Source organism: Cetorhinus maximus, chromosome 1, assembly GCF_964194155.1.
Source record: "Cetorhinus maximus chromosome 1, sCetMax3.hap1.1, whole genome shotgun sequence".
Taxonomy (NCBI): Eukaryota; Metazoa; Chordata; class Chondrichthyes; order Lamniformes; family Cetorhinidae; genus Cetorhinus; species Cetorhinus maximus.
Window position 1 is genome coordinate 71,516,646 of NC_135879.1, and position 18,603 is coordinate 71,535,248.

An 18,603-nucleotide genomic window follows, 5' to 3' on the forward strand; every position below is an offset into this window, starting at 1 on the left:
CTCCCTGACATGTTGCAATTTGAAGGGAATACATACTACTGCACCCATGCCTGAAACAAGTAGTTTGTGCAGAATCCTTGCAAGCACCAATTCCTTCAACATCTGCCACACCACTCCCTGCAGACTTCAGCAACCTTATAACCTGAAGCAGCCCATGTCCAAATGCAGCAAGACCTGGACAATATCCAGGCTTGAGCTGACAAGTGGCAAGTAACATTTGTACCATGCAACTGCCATCTCCAATGAGAGAGAATCTAACCATCACCCCTTGACGTTCAATGGCATTACCATCACTGAATCCCTCACTATCAACATCCTGGGGGTTACCATTGACCAGAAACTGAACTGGATTAGCCACATAAATACTGTGGCTACAAGAGCAGGTCAGAGACTAGGAATCTTGCAGCAAGTAACTCATCTGACTCTCCAGAGCTTGTCCACCATCTACAAGGCACAAGTCAGGAGTGTGATGGAATATTCTCCACTTGCCTGGATGAGTGCAGCTTCCACAAAACTCAAGAAGCATGACAGCGTCAAGAACAAAGCAGCCTGCTTGATTGTCACCCCATCCACAAACATTCATTCCACCTACCACTGACGCATAGTAGCAGCAGTATGTACCATCTACAAGATGTACTGCAGGAATTCATCAAGGCTCCTTAGACAGCACCTTCCAAACCCACGACCACTGCCAACTAGAAGGACAAGGGCAGCAGATAGATGGGAAAAGCACGACCTGGAAGTTCCCCTCCAAGTCACTCACCATCTTGACTTGTAAATACATTGCCGTTCCTTCACTGACGCTGGGTCCAAATCCTGGAACTCCCTCCCTAACAGCATTGTGGGTGTACCTACACCGCATGGACTGCAGCGGTTCAAGAAGGCAGTTTATCACAACCTTCTCAAGGGCAACTAGGGTTGAGCAATAGATGCTGGCCTAACCAGTGAAGCCCACATTCCGTTAATGAATAAAAATGCTTGAAAGCACCAAAGACTTCTACAATCATAGCAATAACCAGTTAAAATCAATTAACAACTATCCTGAAAGTAATCAATGATCCCTTTAAATAACACTTGTGTGTGGTCCTTCCTGCTGCTGAACATGTTTTCAGCCATACATGATTAAAAGACAGTGTTAACTGGAGCATTGATTTCCAAAATAGAGTATAATGCTGATTGGCTCATGATCTGCTTACTCTGACTAGTTCAGGCCGACAGTCACTGTGTGTATGTTAACACCCTCACCAATGTGGTATCTGGCACGATGTGCAACAGAAATGTGTGCATGTGCTGCTGATGCCATTTTGGACCAATAAAGCCATGTATGAAACCCAAAAAATGTGTGCTACGGATCCAAATTTTGCACCCACAGGGCTGAATTTTGAGGTCTGCAAGAGCAGGATAGGAGGTGAGGTTTGCTGAAAAATTGTAAGGGGATGCACTTGCATGGAACACCATTGTCATGATGTTGGCTCCGCTTTTTACGAACAGTGAAAAAGATACAGAGCAGCAGTGCTGTTACAATGTGATAGGATCTCAATGAAGGTCATTGGGAAGGTAATTAAGATGAATTGCATGGATCAGACTGTGATTTTATGGGGCCTTTGGAATTTAATGAATGGGATATAGAGATCATGGGTATTCAGATCACTGACCATTTGAAGCTGCTGGAAATGAAGCGAGGGCTCAGTGCCATCTCTGGAAGTCAACCATTGCGAGAGCATTCAGTGGCTAGAAGAGGAAGAGTGGAGAGGGTAGGGAATCCCTGGCCAGTGGCCACAGGCCTGTATGGGTGAGAGCTGCATTGGGTGGTGGGTGATCCTCAGGGATGCAGAGGGCCATTGACTTGAGCGCTGATATTCGATTGCCCCAGGTGCAATGTGTCAGCGACTGCACGCAAGTGGTCGTGAAGTCTGTCATGGACCAGCTGATGGCCTTCATTAACAGGATAGACATTCATTCCATCAATGTACAACGTCTCTGTGGCCACAGAAAGTGGATCCTTCAGGTGTTTCCCAGCTTCAGGGGAGCAGCCATGACGCCTACATACTCTGAAAGTCCCAGGTGCTACAGCTGTTCTGGACCCCATACCACCCTCATGGATGGATTATTAGGGACAATGGCTACCCACTTAAGACATGGCTATTAATGCCTGAGGGGAATCCTTACACTGCAACAGAGGGGAGGTACAATACCTGCCACAGATCCACCTAGCAACCATCAAGCAGGCCATTGGCCTGGTGAGGATGAGCTTCAGATATCTCGATCAATCCACCCACTGGAGTCTTTCAGTATGCTCCAGTGAGGGTTTTATGGTGGCCTGCTAAGCTGTGCACACAGGGGAAGAGGCCTTGCATGATTAGAAATTAATTGATCACCAATCCTCATCTGACGAGGAGGATGTGGAGGGGGCTGAGCAGGCGGCACAGGATGAGGAACTCCTTGCACCAGAGGCAAGAGGCATTGAGAGACCCGAAAGGGATGCTTGGGCAGTCTCATGCATATCAGGTTTCTGTGACCCTGATGCCCATTCAATGTAATGAAGACTCACCTTTATCCAGACCAGGTGTCATCTACTTCATCTCACACTCCATTTCCCAACACCCAGGTTCACTGTGCAGACTGACAAAGCTGAAGAGCTGACCAGACACCAGCAGCTCATTGAGGCAGCAAGGCTGCAGATGACATCTAAGAAGGCAGTAAGAAATGTATGGATAACAAACAACCATTGCTATGACAGATTTATTGGCACTACTTTATCTGGCCTTAAAAGGTGCTAAGTTTAACATCCATATACACCAAGAGCATCTAGGTGCACTTCTCAAAGAGCTTATAGGTGCCTCTGTGAGATGTGATCCCTGAGCTCACAGCTGATGCGAAGGCAGGCCATTGATCGAACTGTCCTATGGCCTGTGATGACTTTGGAGGCCGTCCTCTGGCTGCCTGAGGCTTCTAAGGCCCCAACATGCTGAAGGGATCCTGCACAGATGCAGGTCCCTCCTGTCACTCCGGCTATTGGAGGCACTGGCAGAGGGGCTGAGGAGCCATTGTCCACACTCAGAGCATTTTGAGAGGAACCTACAGATGTGGGAGGCAGCTACGACTCCTCCGTTGTGAGGCACATTTATACCTCATTACTGACCAGAGAAGGATGAGGACATGGAGACGTCCCTGTTGCCTTGTCACTGCTCCATTGAGCTCATGGACAAGGTGATGGCATGCAGGCCTGCACGTATCTTTGGCATTCAGTGAATGGTCTGCTGGAGTTGGCTCTCCATGAGAGTTGCCAACCTCTTGACGGAGGAAGCCATGAGCGCACACACCTGAATCACGGCAGCACACATGGCTTGGATGGACTCCTCCATTGCCTGCACATGGGTGCACCGAGCCTTTGGCAGCTCCACTAGACGTTCCCTCACCTCTTGCTGCAGCTCCAGCAGATGCTGTGTTGCTGACACCAGAGACACAAAACAAAAACAGAATTACCTGGAAAAACTCAGCAGGTCTGGCAGCATCACCAGAGAAGAAAAGAGTTGACGTTTTGAGTCCTCATGACCCTTCATCATTCTGGGACTTAGCATGGGCCTGGCCTCCCAAAGTCCTCCCATTGCCTGTGGCCTTGGCTGTTACAACATCCATCAATTGCTCAGGCACATCTGTGATGTGCTCAGTTTATGACACTGAATCTAATCATGAGTGCATACCCATTGGCAATTCAATAGCACCATTCACAAAGGAACTGGATAAATATTTGAAAGTTAAATATTTACAGGGTGATGGGGAAAAAGCAGGCAGTGGGGTTAATTGGATAGCTCAAGGAAAGTGCTGGCACAGGCCCGATGGACTGATTGACCACCTTCTGTGCTATATGTTTCTGATTCTGTGTTTCTTTTAAACTCATTCTTTAATCTCTTTTTCAAAAATATGATGATCATCTTTCATGGCCTGTGTTTGGTATGAGCAAGTTTCACAATATCTGGATCCATAACACTTGAACACTTTTTTTAAGACTGAAAATTTGGTAAAAATGTGAAGACTTGATGAGGTCAAATCCAAATTCATGTTTGAGCACAGTGTAGAATTCACATATTTTGAAATGACAGCACTATTGATTTAGCTGAAAGAGTAAACAAAACAAAATTCCGTAGAGAATATACATCTTTTCCTTCAGGTTTCGAGGATCACCTGAAGGAGGGTAGCAGTGGCACACATTATTCTTGTGGATTCTGGAGGAGCACACTTAGTCCTACAAAAATAATTTTAAGATTTAACTCTCAGGCTTCTTCTCCTTGCCTGCCAGGCTTTACTGAGCAGAATATCATGGCGCATGTTCTGCTAGGTAGACTGTTAAAATTCCCTTGGGGTCTTATGGATGTTGTTGGACCCTGATTTTAATGGAGCGATAAGGCTTCTGCCTGATTTAAGCAGGCATCTTGATGGCCCAGGTAAATTCCAGAGGTGATATGGCAGCCAGTGAGGGGAACAAAGCAGGATCAGAGCAGTAAATCCAAAGCGGTGAATTTAAATCGACTATCGTTGGTTCCGCCAGGAGGAGGGAGTTAAAACCATACCCCTGTGCAACTTCGTTTCACAACTTTATATAAGAAAAGATGTTACTGTTACAGTAGGTGTAGTGTGCTCAAACTTGCTTATACATAAGCATTCATTTAATATTTTCCAATATTAGAATTACAATTAATTTATAAGCAGGAAAGCCAAGATGATATTTAAGATAGTGAAATATTTTAATTAAGATTGTTGTAGATTTCACCTGTGGAGCAATTACTTCAGACATGGTACAGACATCTTTTATTATGGACACTGTTATGATAATTATGTTATCAGAAGGTTCCAGTCTTTCACAGTGGAAGCGCATACCCTTCTGGATTTTATTGCAGATCAGATCAAGACAAGCTGCTTATAGAGATGAGACTTACCTGGTGCTATTTGTAAGACTGTTGGTCTTATTGAGGAAAAAATCATAACATTTCTCTTTCTTCATTTAAAAATGAGCTTTTTTTTTAGCCGATTTGTGATGTATGAGTAATCCTTTAATCTTGGAACTCTTATGCAGCACTGGTACGTAGTCTAACATTTTTCCTATATCTGCTCAAACAGCAGAAGACCTGTTGGTCAAGCTGTCCCTTCTATTGTAACCTCAATTATAAAGTTTTCAGAGCTTTCATTAATAATATGATATAGCTTATAAAAAATGCAGTGATTACTGGAAATACAAGTACACTGATTGTTCCACCGTTATGGGGTTATAGATCACAGATAAAATCTCAACCAGCAGTAGAGAGCATCTGGAAAACATCTAGAACTGTAACCTTTGGTAAGATGGGAACTCGGATGTATTTCAGTTTGAAAGCATTTTAGACTTAAATCTTGGGATTGCTTTCGACTTTTTTTGACATTCTGCATGATTTACAGTAGCAACTTTATACCTTACATGACCTTAATCCACTCCAATGAAAAGTCATACCCAAAATGCACTGTGTTTCAGATACTGGTGAAGCCAATGAGAATTTGTAGTTCTGATTTTATTCTTTTTTAAAAAGAAAGAACTTGCATTTCTATATTGCCTTTCACATCCCTGGGGCATTCCAAGGTTAACTTATTAGCCATGAAGGGCTTTTAAGTATAGCTACCTGTTGTTTAGGAGGCAAGTTTCAGCAATAAGATAAAAGATCAGCTAATGTGTTTTGGGTAAAAAGATAAATGGTAGCCAACACAACTCCTTTGCTCTTGAAATAGTGCCATGGAACCTTTTACAGTCACTCAAATAGGCAAATGAGAGCTTAGCTTAGGCTCCCGTCCAAAGGGTAGCCCTTACAATGCAGCATTCTCTCAGAACCATATTGAGGTATTGTTCCAGAATTATGTTCCTAAGTCTGAGTCTTGCCTGAACCTATAATCTTCTGACTCAGAGGCACATGCACAGTTATTAAACCAGACGCACTCAGTCCCTTTTTTAATGTAGGCCTAGATGAGCAATAGTTCCTCCAGGTTTTGTTTAGCTCTGTTGCATCCTTTTCATCTGAAAGGCCCCTTGGCGGGTGGAAGGCTGCTGACTTTCATTGGTGAAAACTGCAGATGACCTTAGAGGGTGCCCTCAAGTAGAACTGGGCCTTGAGAGCCTGGCTGCACCATCACAGCATATGTAGCAGCAGGCTGGAATGGCTAAAAGGCAACATGTAGGGCGTTGGTGGAGTGACAGTGGTCACACTCCATCTGCAGTTTCCATTTCATGGTAACTTTCAGGATGAGGATGAGCAGTGAATGGAGACGATGCATAAGGCACCAACCTACCATCAATTTGGATGGCCTCAGCAATGCCAGGTGCCTCTGGCTCTACAGCACTGGTGCCCATGATCCTGAAATCATCTGCTTAATGGTGTGGGCAGATGGATTCTTGTTGGTCCTCCTCCAGCCCTCTGGTTTTCCCTCCTGCTGTGGGCACCCTTCACCTGCAAGTGAGAGGACAGAATGTCTAACAACTGTGTGTCATTGTATTTATGGGATGTGCCTGCCATAGCACTTTGAGGTATGTAGAAGCAATGAGAAATGTATATGTGACTGGTGTGATTGGAAGGTGTTTTGGTGAGGTGCAGTATAAGGCTGTTAGAGAGGAGCCCTGAGTGCCAAGGGGTGCTGTAGGGTGAGTGATGGTTGTGTGGTGCAGTGTGAGAGGTGGCTGGTGTGATAGGTCTGAGATGTGATGGGCAGATGCACACCTTGACCACCAAGTAAGTGAGAGTGTTAAACTAATGAGTACTGGGGCCAGGTTTGTGGTACAACATGCTGGGCTTTCACAACCCTTACCATCTAATCCCAATTCCTTTTTAGGGTTAGTCTGGAGAGCTTTCTGCTCCCCCAGCAACATGGTCTCATTGATGGCCTGGACCTCCCTGAACTGAGAGTCCAAGGCAACGCCACAAAACCTGGGTGCCCTTTCTTTCCTTTGATGTGCCATAGCTTCTCTTGAATGGCAAAAAATGATTATCCAGCAGCTTGCCGTGCATTGTTGCAATTTCCTTTTACAGGGGCTGCAACTTTAAAAAGGCAAGATTGCCCGAGCACATGGTTTCCAAAAAATACTGCTTGTCCCCTGGAGTGTGCAGAGGATGTCCTGTACACATAAAGCAGGACAAATCCAACCCGGCCAATTACTGTGCCATCAGTCTCCTCTTGATCATCAGTAAAGTGATGGAAGGGGTCATCAACAGTGCTATCAAGTGGTACTTATTTAGCAATAACCTGTTCACTGATGCTCAGTTTGGGTTCTGCCAAGGTCATTCAGCTCCTGACCTCATTACAGTCTTGGTCCAAACGTTGACTCCAGTTTTGCTGTTTTGTCCCTGGAAATCAGGGGGAAAACTCTCCACTGATTAGAGCCATACCTAGCACAAAGGAAGAGGGGTTGTGGTGGTTGGAGGTCAGTAATCTCAATTCCAGGGCATCACTGCAGAAGTTCCTCAGAGTATTGTCCTAAGCCTAGACATCTTCAGCTGTTTCATCAATGACCTTCCTTCCATCATAAGGTCAGGAGTGGGGATATTTGCTGAAGATTACACAATGTTCTGCACCCTTCACAACTCCTCAGATACTGAAGCAGTCTATGTCCAAATGCAGCAAGACCTGGCAATACCCAGGCTTGGGCTGACAAGTGGCAAGTAATATTCGTGCTACACAAGTACCAGGTAATTACCATCTCCAACAAGAGAGAATCTAACCACCGCCCCTTGACATTCAATGGCATTAGCATTGCTGAATCTCCCACTATCAACATCCTGGGGGTTGTCATTGACCAGAAACTGAACTGGACTAGCCATATAAATACTGTGGCTACAAGAGCAAGTTAGAGTCGAGGAATCTTGCGGCGAGTAACTCACCTCTTGACTCCCCAAAGCCTGTCCACCATCTACAAGGTACAAACCAGGAGTCTGGTGGAATACTTTCCACTTGCCTGGATGAATGAAGCTCCAACAACACTGAAGAAGCTTGACACCATCCAGGACAAAGCAGCCCACTTGATTGGCATCTCTTCCACAAACATTCACTCCGTCCACCACTGATGAATTATGACATCAGTGTGTACTATCTACAAGATGCGCTGCAGAAACTCACCAAGGCTCCTTAGACAGCACCTTCCAAACTCACAACCAATACCATCTAGAAGGACAAGGGCAGCAGACACATGGGAACACCACTGCCTGGAAGTTTTCCTCCAAGCCACTCACCATCCTGAGTTGGAAATATATCGTCATTCCTTCACTGTCGCTGGGTCAAGATCCTGGAGCTCCCTCCCATCAGCACTGTGGGCATACCTACGCCACAGGGACTGCAGCGGTTCAAGATGGCAACTAGGGATGGGCAATAAAAGCTGGCCTAGCCAGCGATGCCCACATCCCAGAAATGAATATAAAAAAGGATGCACTGAAATCGGGAACAGGGCTGCACTTGTAACCATGTGTGGAACTCATCAGGGTCATGAGATGAGTACACAGTGGGGAATGCTTCTTCAGTGGAACTGGCAGGCCTGGAAGCTTTTGATCAATGAAACTGGAGAGCTATAGTCATGGCCAGGTGAGAGGCCGCTGCTCACATCACTCCATTTCAGAGAGTGCTTTCGCTAACTGACAGGTGATTTCCAACATCTTGGAAGTCAGCTCACTTATCTTGAACTTCCCTCACCTTCAGCTACAACTCCCAGCTGCCAGGCTTCACCACGGTATGAAAGCAGCATATACAGCTCCACCTTGCACCTCTGATGAAGAACAAGAGGAGTAGCAACACCAACAGGAGCAATAGCAGCAACAGCAGCTATTCACAGGCAGAGGGTCAGCTCTTGACATGTCTGTGCATCACTTCTGAAATCTGTAGCCTCCTGGAACAAGATACCCTTCCTAGTGGACCAAGTGGGGACACATTGCCAGTGTCCGTCAAGGTGCATGTCCCTGAAGATGAAAATTAAATTATTGGCAGATTGTAGTAACTAGTAGGGCAAAATAGTTTAACATGCTGTACAAAACTGGTCAGAGAATTGACCATCTACTATGTGGTTGTAGCATCAAAGGTTTTATGTTGGAGTGGAGATGTTTTCTCTATCCCTGCAGATGATGAAATATTCGGTTCAGCAAATTATGACTGACACCGATGAGCCTGGTGGTGTAATTAATTAGGAGAATGTTGAGTTCTGTCAGCTCAGACAATGTTTTTAAAGCTCAGTCTTTAATCTCTGGTAATACATATAACAATTCTGTACTCTACTTCCTTACCTAATGTGGTATGATGTGTTTTATAGTTTGTTCTTTTCTCTTTTTGTGTGCACTTCCTTAATTCAAGTCATGGAAGGCTGAGGTTTACATACTAGATCTCCACAGTTACATCACCATGACCAGCTCCTGCAACCAGATGGCAAATCAAGGGCAGGATTTTGGGTTTTGGATTATGACCCCAATGTCGGGGCCAAATGGGGTTCCAACCCTACACTGTGCCGGGGGCAGTCACCTGGCAGTGATTTTCCTTGAATTGGGGCAATTAGCAGCCAAAGAGCATGCTTGAAGCCCAATTAAGGACTTTGAGTGGGTTCTCAAAGCTAGAGGGCCAATAGGAGGATGAAAGGAGCTGCAGCCTGCTGTTGCAGGTAAGAGGGAGAGAGAGGGCACCTCCATCTTGAGGCCCATTCTCAGCAACTTTAAAGAAATTGAAATTGAAAAAATGCCCACGGCTGCCCACCAGCATTGTGGAGGCAAAAGCCCTAAAAAAGCTAGCCTATGGCTGCAGCCGTGACCAGATTAATGCAGAGGGCCTCAAACCATTTTTGAAGCATGAGGAGGCCGCCACCAAGTGTTCCCAGTGTTGCAGGGCGCCAGCAGGCTAACTGGAAAATTCCAGTTAGCTTCTGATAATTGGCCTTTCACTTGCCTTAATAGCTACCTGACGCTAGTGGGTGTGTAGCCTTTCCACCCCCAATCCCACTTCAGGAAAATGGCTTGGGGGGAGGGGCGGGATGGTCCTGGCAAACTGACATTCTGGCTGGTGGCATGAAATTACGTGGCTGCCCACCTCCATTCTCTTCCACATATCAGGTGAAAATTCCATCCCAAAGATCCACATTTTAGCAGGTTTTTTACATCATAGAATGCAGCCAATGGAAGAAAGAAGACTGAATCCTAATCAGCTGTACTGATATGGTGTCAAAGCACTTTGTTGAGTCCTGCTAATTGGAATATGTAGATGACTTAAGCTAATTTGATCTGCCACACAATCCCTCACATGTACACAACTGGCTCGATTGTAATAATTTTGGTCTGCATTTTATACCCTATTAAACTTGACTTTGGGAAGAAAACAACCTGTGCACACCATCTTCTCATAAAGGTGTTCCACAGATTCTTTTAAAACTTGTAAACTAGTAGTACAGCCAAGTATTCAAAGAGTTAACTTCTTTTAGCATTCATATGAATACAGTTGTCCCAGTTGATCTAATCACAAAACTGACAGCTCCCAACTGTTTTGTATGTTTTCAGTTTACTGCGTTTTGTATCACTTGTCATCTTTAATTTGTGATAAGTTATATTCTCCAAGGCTTTAACAATGCTGCATTTCCTGCTGATAAGCAGATGATGACTGCAAAAACATTATTATTCATCATGCTGTGACAAAAATGCTAATCTTATGTGGAAATCATTCAAGATCACTTTAGAAAAACTGAATGTTTTAAATAGTTCATGAGGTGAAATTGCTGTAGATTGAAGGTCACCAACATTAGCTTACTGCTGTGACAGGTCTACTCTACTTGAACATTAATTGTAGGAAATAGCTGTAGTTGATATTATCAACCCAGTAGAATTAATCAATCTCCCACTAGCTGATGAAATGATTAGCAGCTCCAACTATGGTTGCACAGATATCTGTCCATTATCCCACATTATTTTGTGTTTTAGACCAGTTCAGCCAATACATTGCTTCTTGCATAATTCTACCTATTGTGGATATTGAGTTCGACTTTCATATTGAAATAGCAACAATTTTGGTGTGCTTTTGATTTCATTTTTGTTTTACAGTTGTTTTTTTTCTTTCCTATTTAAAAGTAATTGGCTATGTTTGTGGATATTGCCAGGCTTCCCAAGAGTTCTGTGCAAACCACCTGCGATAAGCCCAGCATGATCCATGTTTACTGAGAGAAGTCATAGATCTCATTCTGGACTGAGTGAAGGCCCCAAGAAGAAAAGGAACAAAGATAATTGATCCTCCTAGGATTAATTACCAGAACAAAGTTGCCCCTCTGTTCCCTGTAGGGAATGAAATAAATATTTGATCCATTTTCTTTAGCCCAATTCAGGCCTCATAATCCCACTCAAAGCAGCATGAAGTGTTCTGGGATCTGCCACTTCTGTGGCAACAGTACCTCATGTACCATAACACTATCTCCAGATGTAGTGATTAAACCGATTATTTGGCTGATACGGAGAGTAATTTTAACCCTTTGACCCCATATGAGATCTGCTAACAAAACAGAGTAGGGGTTGAACTTTGGAAGACCTTCACAATAGGAGTGCAGAACCTAATATGGTTGGAACAGGTACTACTTTGCTCATTTTATTGTATCAAAGAACCAGAAAATACAGTTTCAGATTTTAACAAATTATTTAATATGCTTCACTATCTTGATATGATTGCGTTTCTGTTCGGAATGAACATTTTACTTTAGCAGTTGGAATTGGACAGACAGTTAACAAAAGCCAAGTTAAGTCTTCTTGCTTTCCTCTGCAGCTTGTGGAGAAACTCTTCAAGACTCAACTGGTAATTTCTCATCCCCAGGATTTCCTAATGGATACCCTTCATACACACATTGTGTCTGGAGAATCTCAGTTACACCTGGTGAAAAGGTAATATATTGGCATAGTCTCTGGTTCTCTATATCTACAGTACAGCCATAGATGTTGCCTGCACTAATTTATTTTAAAGACCTTACTTGGTAATTATTTACTCAATGAATTGACAAGATTTGTATATTGGAGGATGTACTGTAATATTGACTGTTTTGGTGATGGCAAAAAATAGTTACTGGTGTGGTTGTAATCTCAGGCATGTGCACATATTATAGGCCATTATTTTAGATGGTGAATTCTTATACTTCAATAATATTATATGCTGTAATATAAGGAATATCTCCTCAATATGGGAAAATGCACAAAAGAAACAATTAAATATTTCAAGCCATCAGTCAATTGCACTTATATAGCACCTTTGGCATTGTAAAATATCTCAAGGCACTTGATGTAATGGATATGTTTACCTGTGGTTTTATGGTGCTTTGATAGTCAAATGCATAATAGCTGTTACCTTCTGGTAATCTGAAACATTTCATGGGCAGAATCTTCTGGTCGGCGTGCAGGGGCGGACCCCACACGCCGATGCATAAAATGACGCGCGGTGACATCGGGCATGCTTCCCGACACCACCATACGTCATTCCAATCTTCAGTTCGGCGGGTGCGCACTGGAGTCAGCTGCGTGCCCATCATACGGTCAAAGGCCTATTAAGGCCATTTATCAACTAATTGAAGTACTTGTCAGGGCTGCCCGTCCAACCTTAAGGTTAGCGGCTCCCGCTCAGCCCGCCCGACGGGGAGAAAATTCTCCCCCATGTTATAGAACCTGAATGCTTCCTTTCTTGGTGCTATCATGGACCAGACATGACAGCAGATTAAAAGATAACCTGTCATTCTTTTGATCATAAACTTTAGGCACAAAATTCTTTGAACTACTGTGAAAATTAAACATTCCACAATTTTCACATTCGTTGACCCAGTCCAAAAAACTAATTTAAGAAAGCCCACAAGATTTTCAACCACTAGATGCAGAATTTAACAGGTGGTGGGGTTTCCCCTCCCGCTACTGAAAATGTCAGTGAACTCACCCCCACTCCATATGGCCAACCTGCAGCCATTTAACACTCTGAGAATTAATTGGCTGGAGACAGGCCTTCCTTCCCTCATCTGGGGAGGAAGTCTTGCCTCTGAGAGCTGCAGGGTCTCTGGGTGAAAACTCTCTTGTCCATGCAGCGCCACCAGGAACAGTGCCCATTACTGGCATTGCGTCCAGTCCCAGAAAACAAAGAGCCAGGAGCCGGATGAAAGGTAAGTCTGGGGATATCTCATTGCGGCCAAGGGCAGGAGTCCCTGGGTGAGGGTTGGGGAGTGCGGGGGTGGGGAGGAGATGCAGAGTCAGGGAGGGGAGCGGGCACTTGAGGGGCCCCCAAATGGAAAAGGGGGACTGTGAAGTATGCACCCCCTCCCACTCCCACCCAAGGCCTGAGTGAGCTAACCTGCTGGGCTCACCCCTCACCCACCAACCCTTCCCCAACCGCCGCCCCCATTGCTGATCTCCTCCATCTGTCTGAAAATTGCAGCTGGGGCTCAATTAGGGTGACGGGGGCAGGCACCCCTTGCCTTGCCTGCTGCCTGAAAAATCATGGCAAGGTTGGGGGTAGGTGGTGGGAAAGTCACCCAGAGAATTTTACCAGCCCCCTCACAGCCACCCCCACCCACCTCTTCCCCGCTGCCTACAAACATGCCTGTGGGAGACCATAAAATTCTGCCCCAGAAAAGAATTTGATTGAAGAATGGGTACAAATAGTATGCATTGAGCTTGTTTATTGGGCGTTATATTGACGTACTATTGACAGATTTAGCAGCAGGATGGTCCTAGCATCCAGGCGACTGCTAGTTTTGCCATGCCCATTTTTTAGGTGCCTTGGATAGCCACCTAAAGCAGCCACTAGGCCCCTTGTATATGTAACTTAGAGATCTATCACCTGTTGCAGTACCATCTCTGGAAGTTTTGTTTATAATAAGTGGAGCAAGTGTTAGGCCTGCCCCACTTCAAATTCTTCAGCAGCCCCTGACGTCACCAAAGAAGCTAAGCTTTTATAAAAAAAAATTTCAAATTTAAACCAAAACAGAAAATGCTGGAAAAACTCAGCAGGCCTGACAGCACCCCTGGAGAGAAAAAAAACAGAGTTAACGTTTTGAGTCCATATGACTCTTCTTCAGAGCTTTGCTTTTTGCTTTTATTATAGTAAATATTTAAAGTCCTTCTTATGAATTCAGGAGATGCGGGATTGCACAGTCATTGCAATTGGGTTCCCAGCCCCAACCACCCTTTCTCGTTTCTGCAACTTGAATCCTCCTCCTAGGATTGCCAGGGAGGCAAGCAGCACGACTTTCTGAATCTTAAGTGTGCAAACTCCATGTAGAGGCATGGACCAGAAGATGGGCCCAGATGAATTTTTTCACCGATGACTTTTGCTCCATCACATACGTACATTAATCATATTTGAATCCTGGGATCTATGTTTAAGGCATGACATTTACCGTGTCAGAATATTTACTTCAGAGATTATGGGCAGAATATTTCGCTCGGCGTGTGGGCTTGTGCCTGACGCGCTTGAATGTAAAATAGCACGTGATGATGCCGGGTGAGTGTGCTGACGTCATTGCGCACTCGCATGATATTTCGGTCAGTGGGCGCACACGGGTGCCAGAGCCATGCCCTCCATTAATTAAGAGGCCAGTTAAGGCCATTAAAAAGTCAATTGACGCCGATTTTTCGCTGCCCGTGCGATTTTGCAAAACAGGCAGGCGGCCAGCCGCCAATTTCAAAAACCTCATTCATGGGCGGGATAAAAAGGGTCAGCAGCATTGCCAGTGTGAGTAGTGAGGAGTTTGGTAGATAGTTTGCTGCTGGTGTATTACTGGTTTATGACAGCTTCATCTCTGTTCGGGCCTTCATTTTTAGCATTTCCAGGCTTAATTTCAGGACTCATCAGTATCTCCAAGGCCCCTGGAGGATTCTGACTGTGTGGACCCTTCCAGGTATCAGACAACCTTCTGTTACCCTGGTAATGGGGATTGTGGTCTCTGCTGGTGGCACCTACTCTGAGGAGGAAGAGAGGGGCAGAAGAGAGAGGAGGCCGGGTGTCCCTATGCAGCTTCCAGGGCATCGACCGGTGGTTGGAAAGGCATAGGCACAGGCGCGCAGGGCCAGCAGGTAGTCCAAGGTGTTAGGGGCCGCAGAAGACACCACAATCCTGTTGCCAGGGTTTATAGGCGGCGATGCAGCTATCTCAATATGTCCGAGTGCAATGCCGAAGGAGGCTCTGCCTCCCAAGGGGGACAGTGACCTCCAACTGTCAGATAATTAGGCCTGAGATCACCTCTGACTGTGTGGGTGGACACCCCATGCCAGTGGCTCTGAAGGTCATAGTGGCCCTCAACTTATATTCCTCCGGCTGTTTCCATGGGTCCACAGTTGCATCAAGCTGGTGACAGAAGCTCTGTTCAGATGGGTGTTGACTTTCATTCATTTCCATACGGACGAGGCCAGCCAGGCTGAGCGAGCCAGAGGCTTTGCAGCGATTGCTGGGATCCCCCCGCATCCAGGGTGCAATCAACTACACGCAAATGGCCATCAAGGTGCCAGCGGGTCAGCCGGGTGCCTTCGTTAACAGGAAAGGATTCCACTCCATGAACATGCAGATAGTGTGTGACTATAGGATGCATATTCTGCAAGTCTGTGAAAGGTAACCTGGCAGTTCCCAAGATGCATACATCCTGAGACACTCCCAGGTGATGGGGCTCGTCAGTGCTCCAGTCCGACAGGATGGATGGCTGCTAGATGACCAGGGCTATCCCTTGAAAAGGTGGCTTAAGCTGCTTCTCCGCCACCCAAGAACAGATGCAGAGCAGCGGTATAACAGGAACCATGCCCACACAAGAGCGGTGATAGAGAGAATGATAGGTCTTCTGACGATTCGCTTCCAATACCTGGACCGTTCAGGGGAAGCACTACACTATCCCCCAGAGCAGTTGTCACTAATTGTGGTTGCATGCTGCTCTCTCCACAATCTGGCACTGGCAGGAGGGAACCCACTGGAGGGAGAGGATGTTGACGCAGCTCCACAGGCCACAGATGATGAATCCAGTGGTGAGTCAGAAGAGGAGCACGGTGAGGAGAACACTGAGGGTGTGGAGGCAGAACTCTGTAACCTCCAGGGAGGCAGGGACACCAGGGGTGCCTTAAATCAGCACTCCTTCAGCTAGGCTGCCAAATAAGCGCTACCACCTCATGCCAGGGCTGCCACCTCCATCCCAGATGCCTGAAATGACTCTTTCCTTTGACCCCATATCCACTCAGTGCCTGTGCAATAAAGTTTCGAACCACGTCCAGCATTACATACTGGCGTACCCTGTACCACATGAAATAAAAAAGGTGATGCACAATCAGGCCATTACGACAAAAGAAAATTTATCTCATGTTGACAGTCAAAACAAATGAATAGAACCTTCTTCAATCCCAGGCCAGTTAAAATAAACAAAACACTACAGAACAGAAGATCACCCGTGACCAGACCCTCTTGTGCTCATGATGCCTTGCAAACATAATTTTAAGTGCTTCATCTTGGTTCTCCCCACTCACTGGCACCAGCATTGGAGACAGCCTGCTGACTCTGCTGTCCTGCTGGCCTTGATGACCTTGGTGGTCGCCCTCTGGCCCGTGGAGCCTGTGCTGGCCCCGCGTCGGAGGGAGCGGCCAATGCCACGGCTGGCATCTCCCCAGTCGCCGAAGCCTCATAAGATGCCACAGTCACTGGCAGAGGGGCGGAGGAGCTGCTGCTGTCAGCCAGAGCACCCTGAGAGAAGTCTGCAGAGATGACAGGCAGCTCGTGCGCCAATGTGAGGTCGCCCTGGGCCTCCCTGCTCACCATTGGTGGACAGGCACTGAGCTGGGATACTGGGTGCCTCATCCATCACTCACACGGACACTGAGCATGGTCATTGCTTGTGTGAGGGCTTGCAGGTACAAGCACAATCCCAGCAACCCCTGATTCTGTTCCTGGAGATTTTTAATCTCCTGCTGAAAACACCAAAGGTGTCTTAATTGCCGACAGCCTTTCAGGGCTTGACTCTGCCGGTTTTAAACCGGCCGCCGGGTCGCCTTTGGACCCGGCAGCCTACAGGCTGCAGACGCTAGGCGGGAGGGCAGGCTGGGTGGGCACTTGCCCTCCGCACCCCCTGCACCCCACCCCGCTGATCTTCTGATAAATGCCTTGTGGTCCTCCTGGAGGAGGCGGCTGCCAGGATGGACACGCTTGTCCCCAGAGATGGAAGGAGGAGGCTACCGCACCTGACAAAAAGAGCTTGGGAGAAGATGGCCCACCCCTTCCTGACCACTGAAGCTGCCGTTCATGCTCGGCGGGCCTTAATTGGCCCGCCAGCGTGAAATCGTGGTCGGGGTCCAATCGCAGGCAGTTTCCCACCTGCTCCCGGGTCCGCCGACCAGGTCCGCACACCAAACCCATAATCCTGCTCTATAAAAATAAGCACTGTGCTGTGAGTACTTACTGGAGGACTTGACACTTTGAAGCTGAATTCGTATATAACCAATAATTGGATAATGTGGCTGATTCAGATCTAGTGCTTTATGCCTTCCATACCATTTTAGTCTTATGCTGTAAAACAGAAACTGAAAGTTGTAGCATATGAATTTGTAGCATATGACCTATGCTTCATGATTTATAGAGACTGTTATGCTTGATATTTGGCTTGTGTGTTGAGGCACTTTGATGTAAACGTAAATAAAGTTAATTATAAGGGTGTGAAGTTAGATTTGGCTAGAGTGGACTAGGAAACTAGGTTGAAAGGTAGGACAGTAGAGATGCAGTGGCAGGCTTTTAGGGAGATATTTAATAACACTCAGCAAAGAATTATCCCAGTGGGAAAGAAAGAATCTAGGAGAAGGATACATCATCTGTGGCTAAATAAGGAAGTTAAGGATAGTATAAAATTGAAAGAAACACCTTACAAATCCCTGAAGATTAGTGGTAGGTCAGAAGATTGGACCGATTTTAAGAACCCACAAAGAGTGACTAAATGAGAGGGAATGCTAGCTAGAAGTATTAAAAAACAGTAATTGTTTCGACAAGTACTTCAACAGAAAACAGTAACTAAAGCGAGTAAAGAGAGTGAGGCTGGAGAATTATTAATGGAATACAAGGAAATGGCGGAAGCGTTGAATATGTAATTTGTGTCTGTCTTCACTGTAGAAGATTTTAAAAAAACTTTCCAAATATTCTGGAAAATCAAGAAGGGAAAGGGAGGAAGAAACTTAAAACAATCATCATCTTCAGGGAAAAGATGCTGGGAAAGCTATTAGACCAAAACGCTGACAAGCCCCTATAACCTATAGATAAAAACAAAAAACTACTGCGGATGTTGGAAATCCAAAACAAAAACAGAATTACCTGGACAAATTCAGCAGGTCTGGCAGCATCGGCAGAAAAGAAAAGAGTTGACGTTTCGAGTCCTCATGACCCTTCAGCAGAACTGAGTATAGTTAGGAGAGGGGTGAAATATAAGCTGGTTTAAGGGGGGGGGGGGGGGGGGGGGTGGTGGGGGTGGGTGGTGGAGTTGGGGTGGATGTGGTTGTAGGGGCAAGCAAGCAGTGATAGGAGCAGATAATCAAAAGATGTCACAGACAAAAGGAACAAAGAGGTGTTGAAGGTGGTGATATTATCTAAGCACTGAGAAAG

General features: G+C 45.8%; 1 protein-coding gene across 2 annotated transcripts in view; it reads left to right on the top strand.

Moving 5' to 3' along the window:
* The window catches only part of tll1 (tolloid-like 1), a 441,724-nt gene that overhangs the window by 270,804 nt on the left and 152,317 nt on the right, over window positions 1-18,603 (top strand). For both annotated transcript variants that reach the window (XM_078542318.1, XM_078542328.1), the window contains exon 10: window positions 11,782-11,897. In XM_078542318.1, coding sequence (XP_078398444.1) covers window positions 11,782-11,897 — 116 coding nt within the window. The remainder of the gene's footprint in view (window positions 1-11,781; window positions 11,898-18,603) is intronic.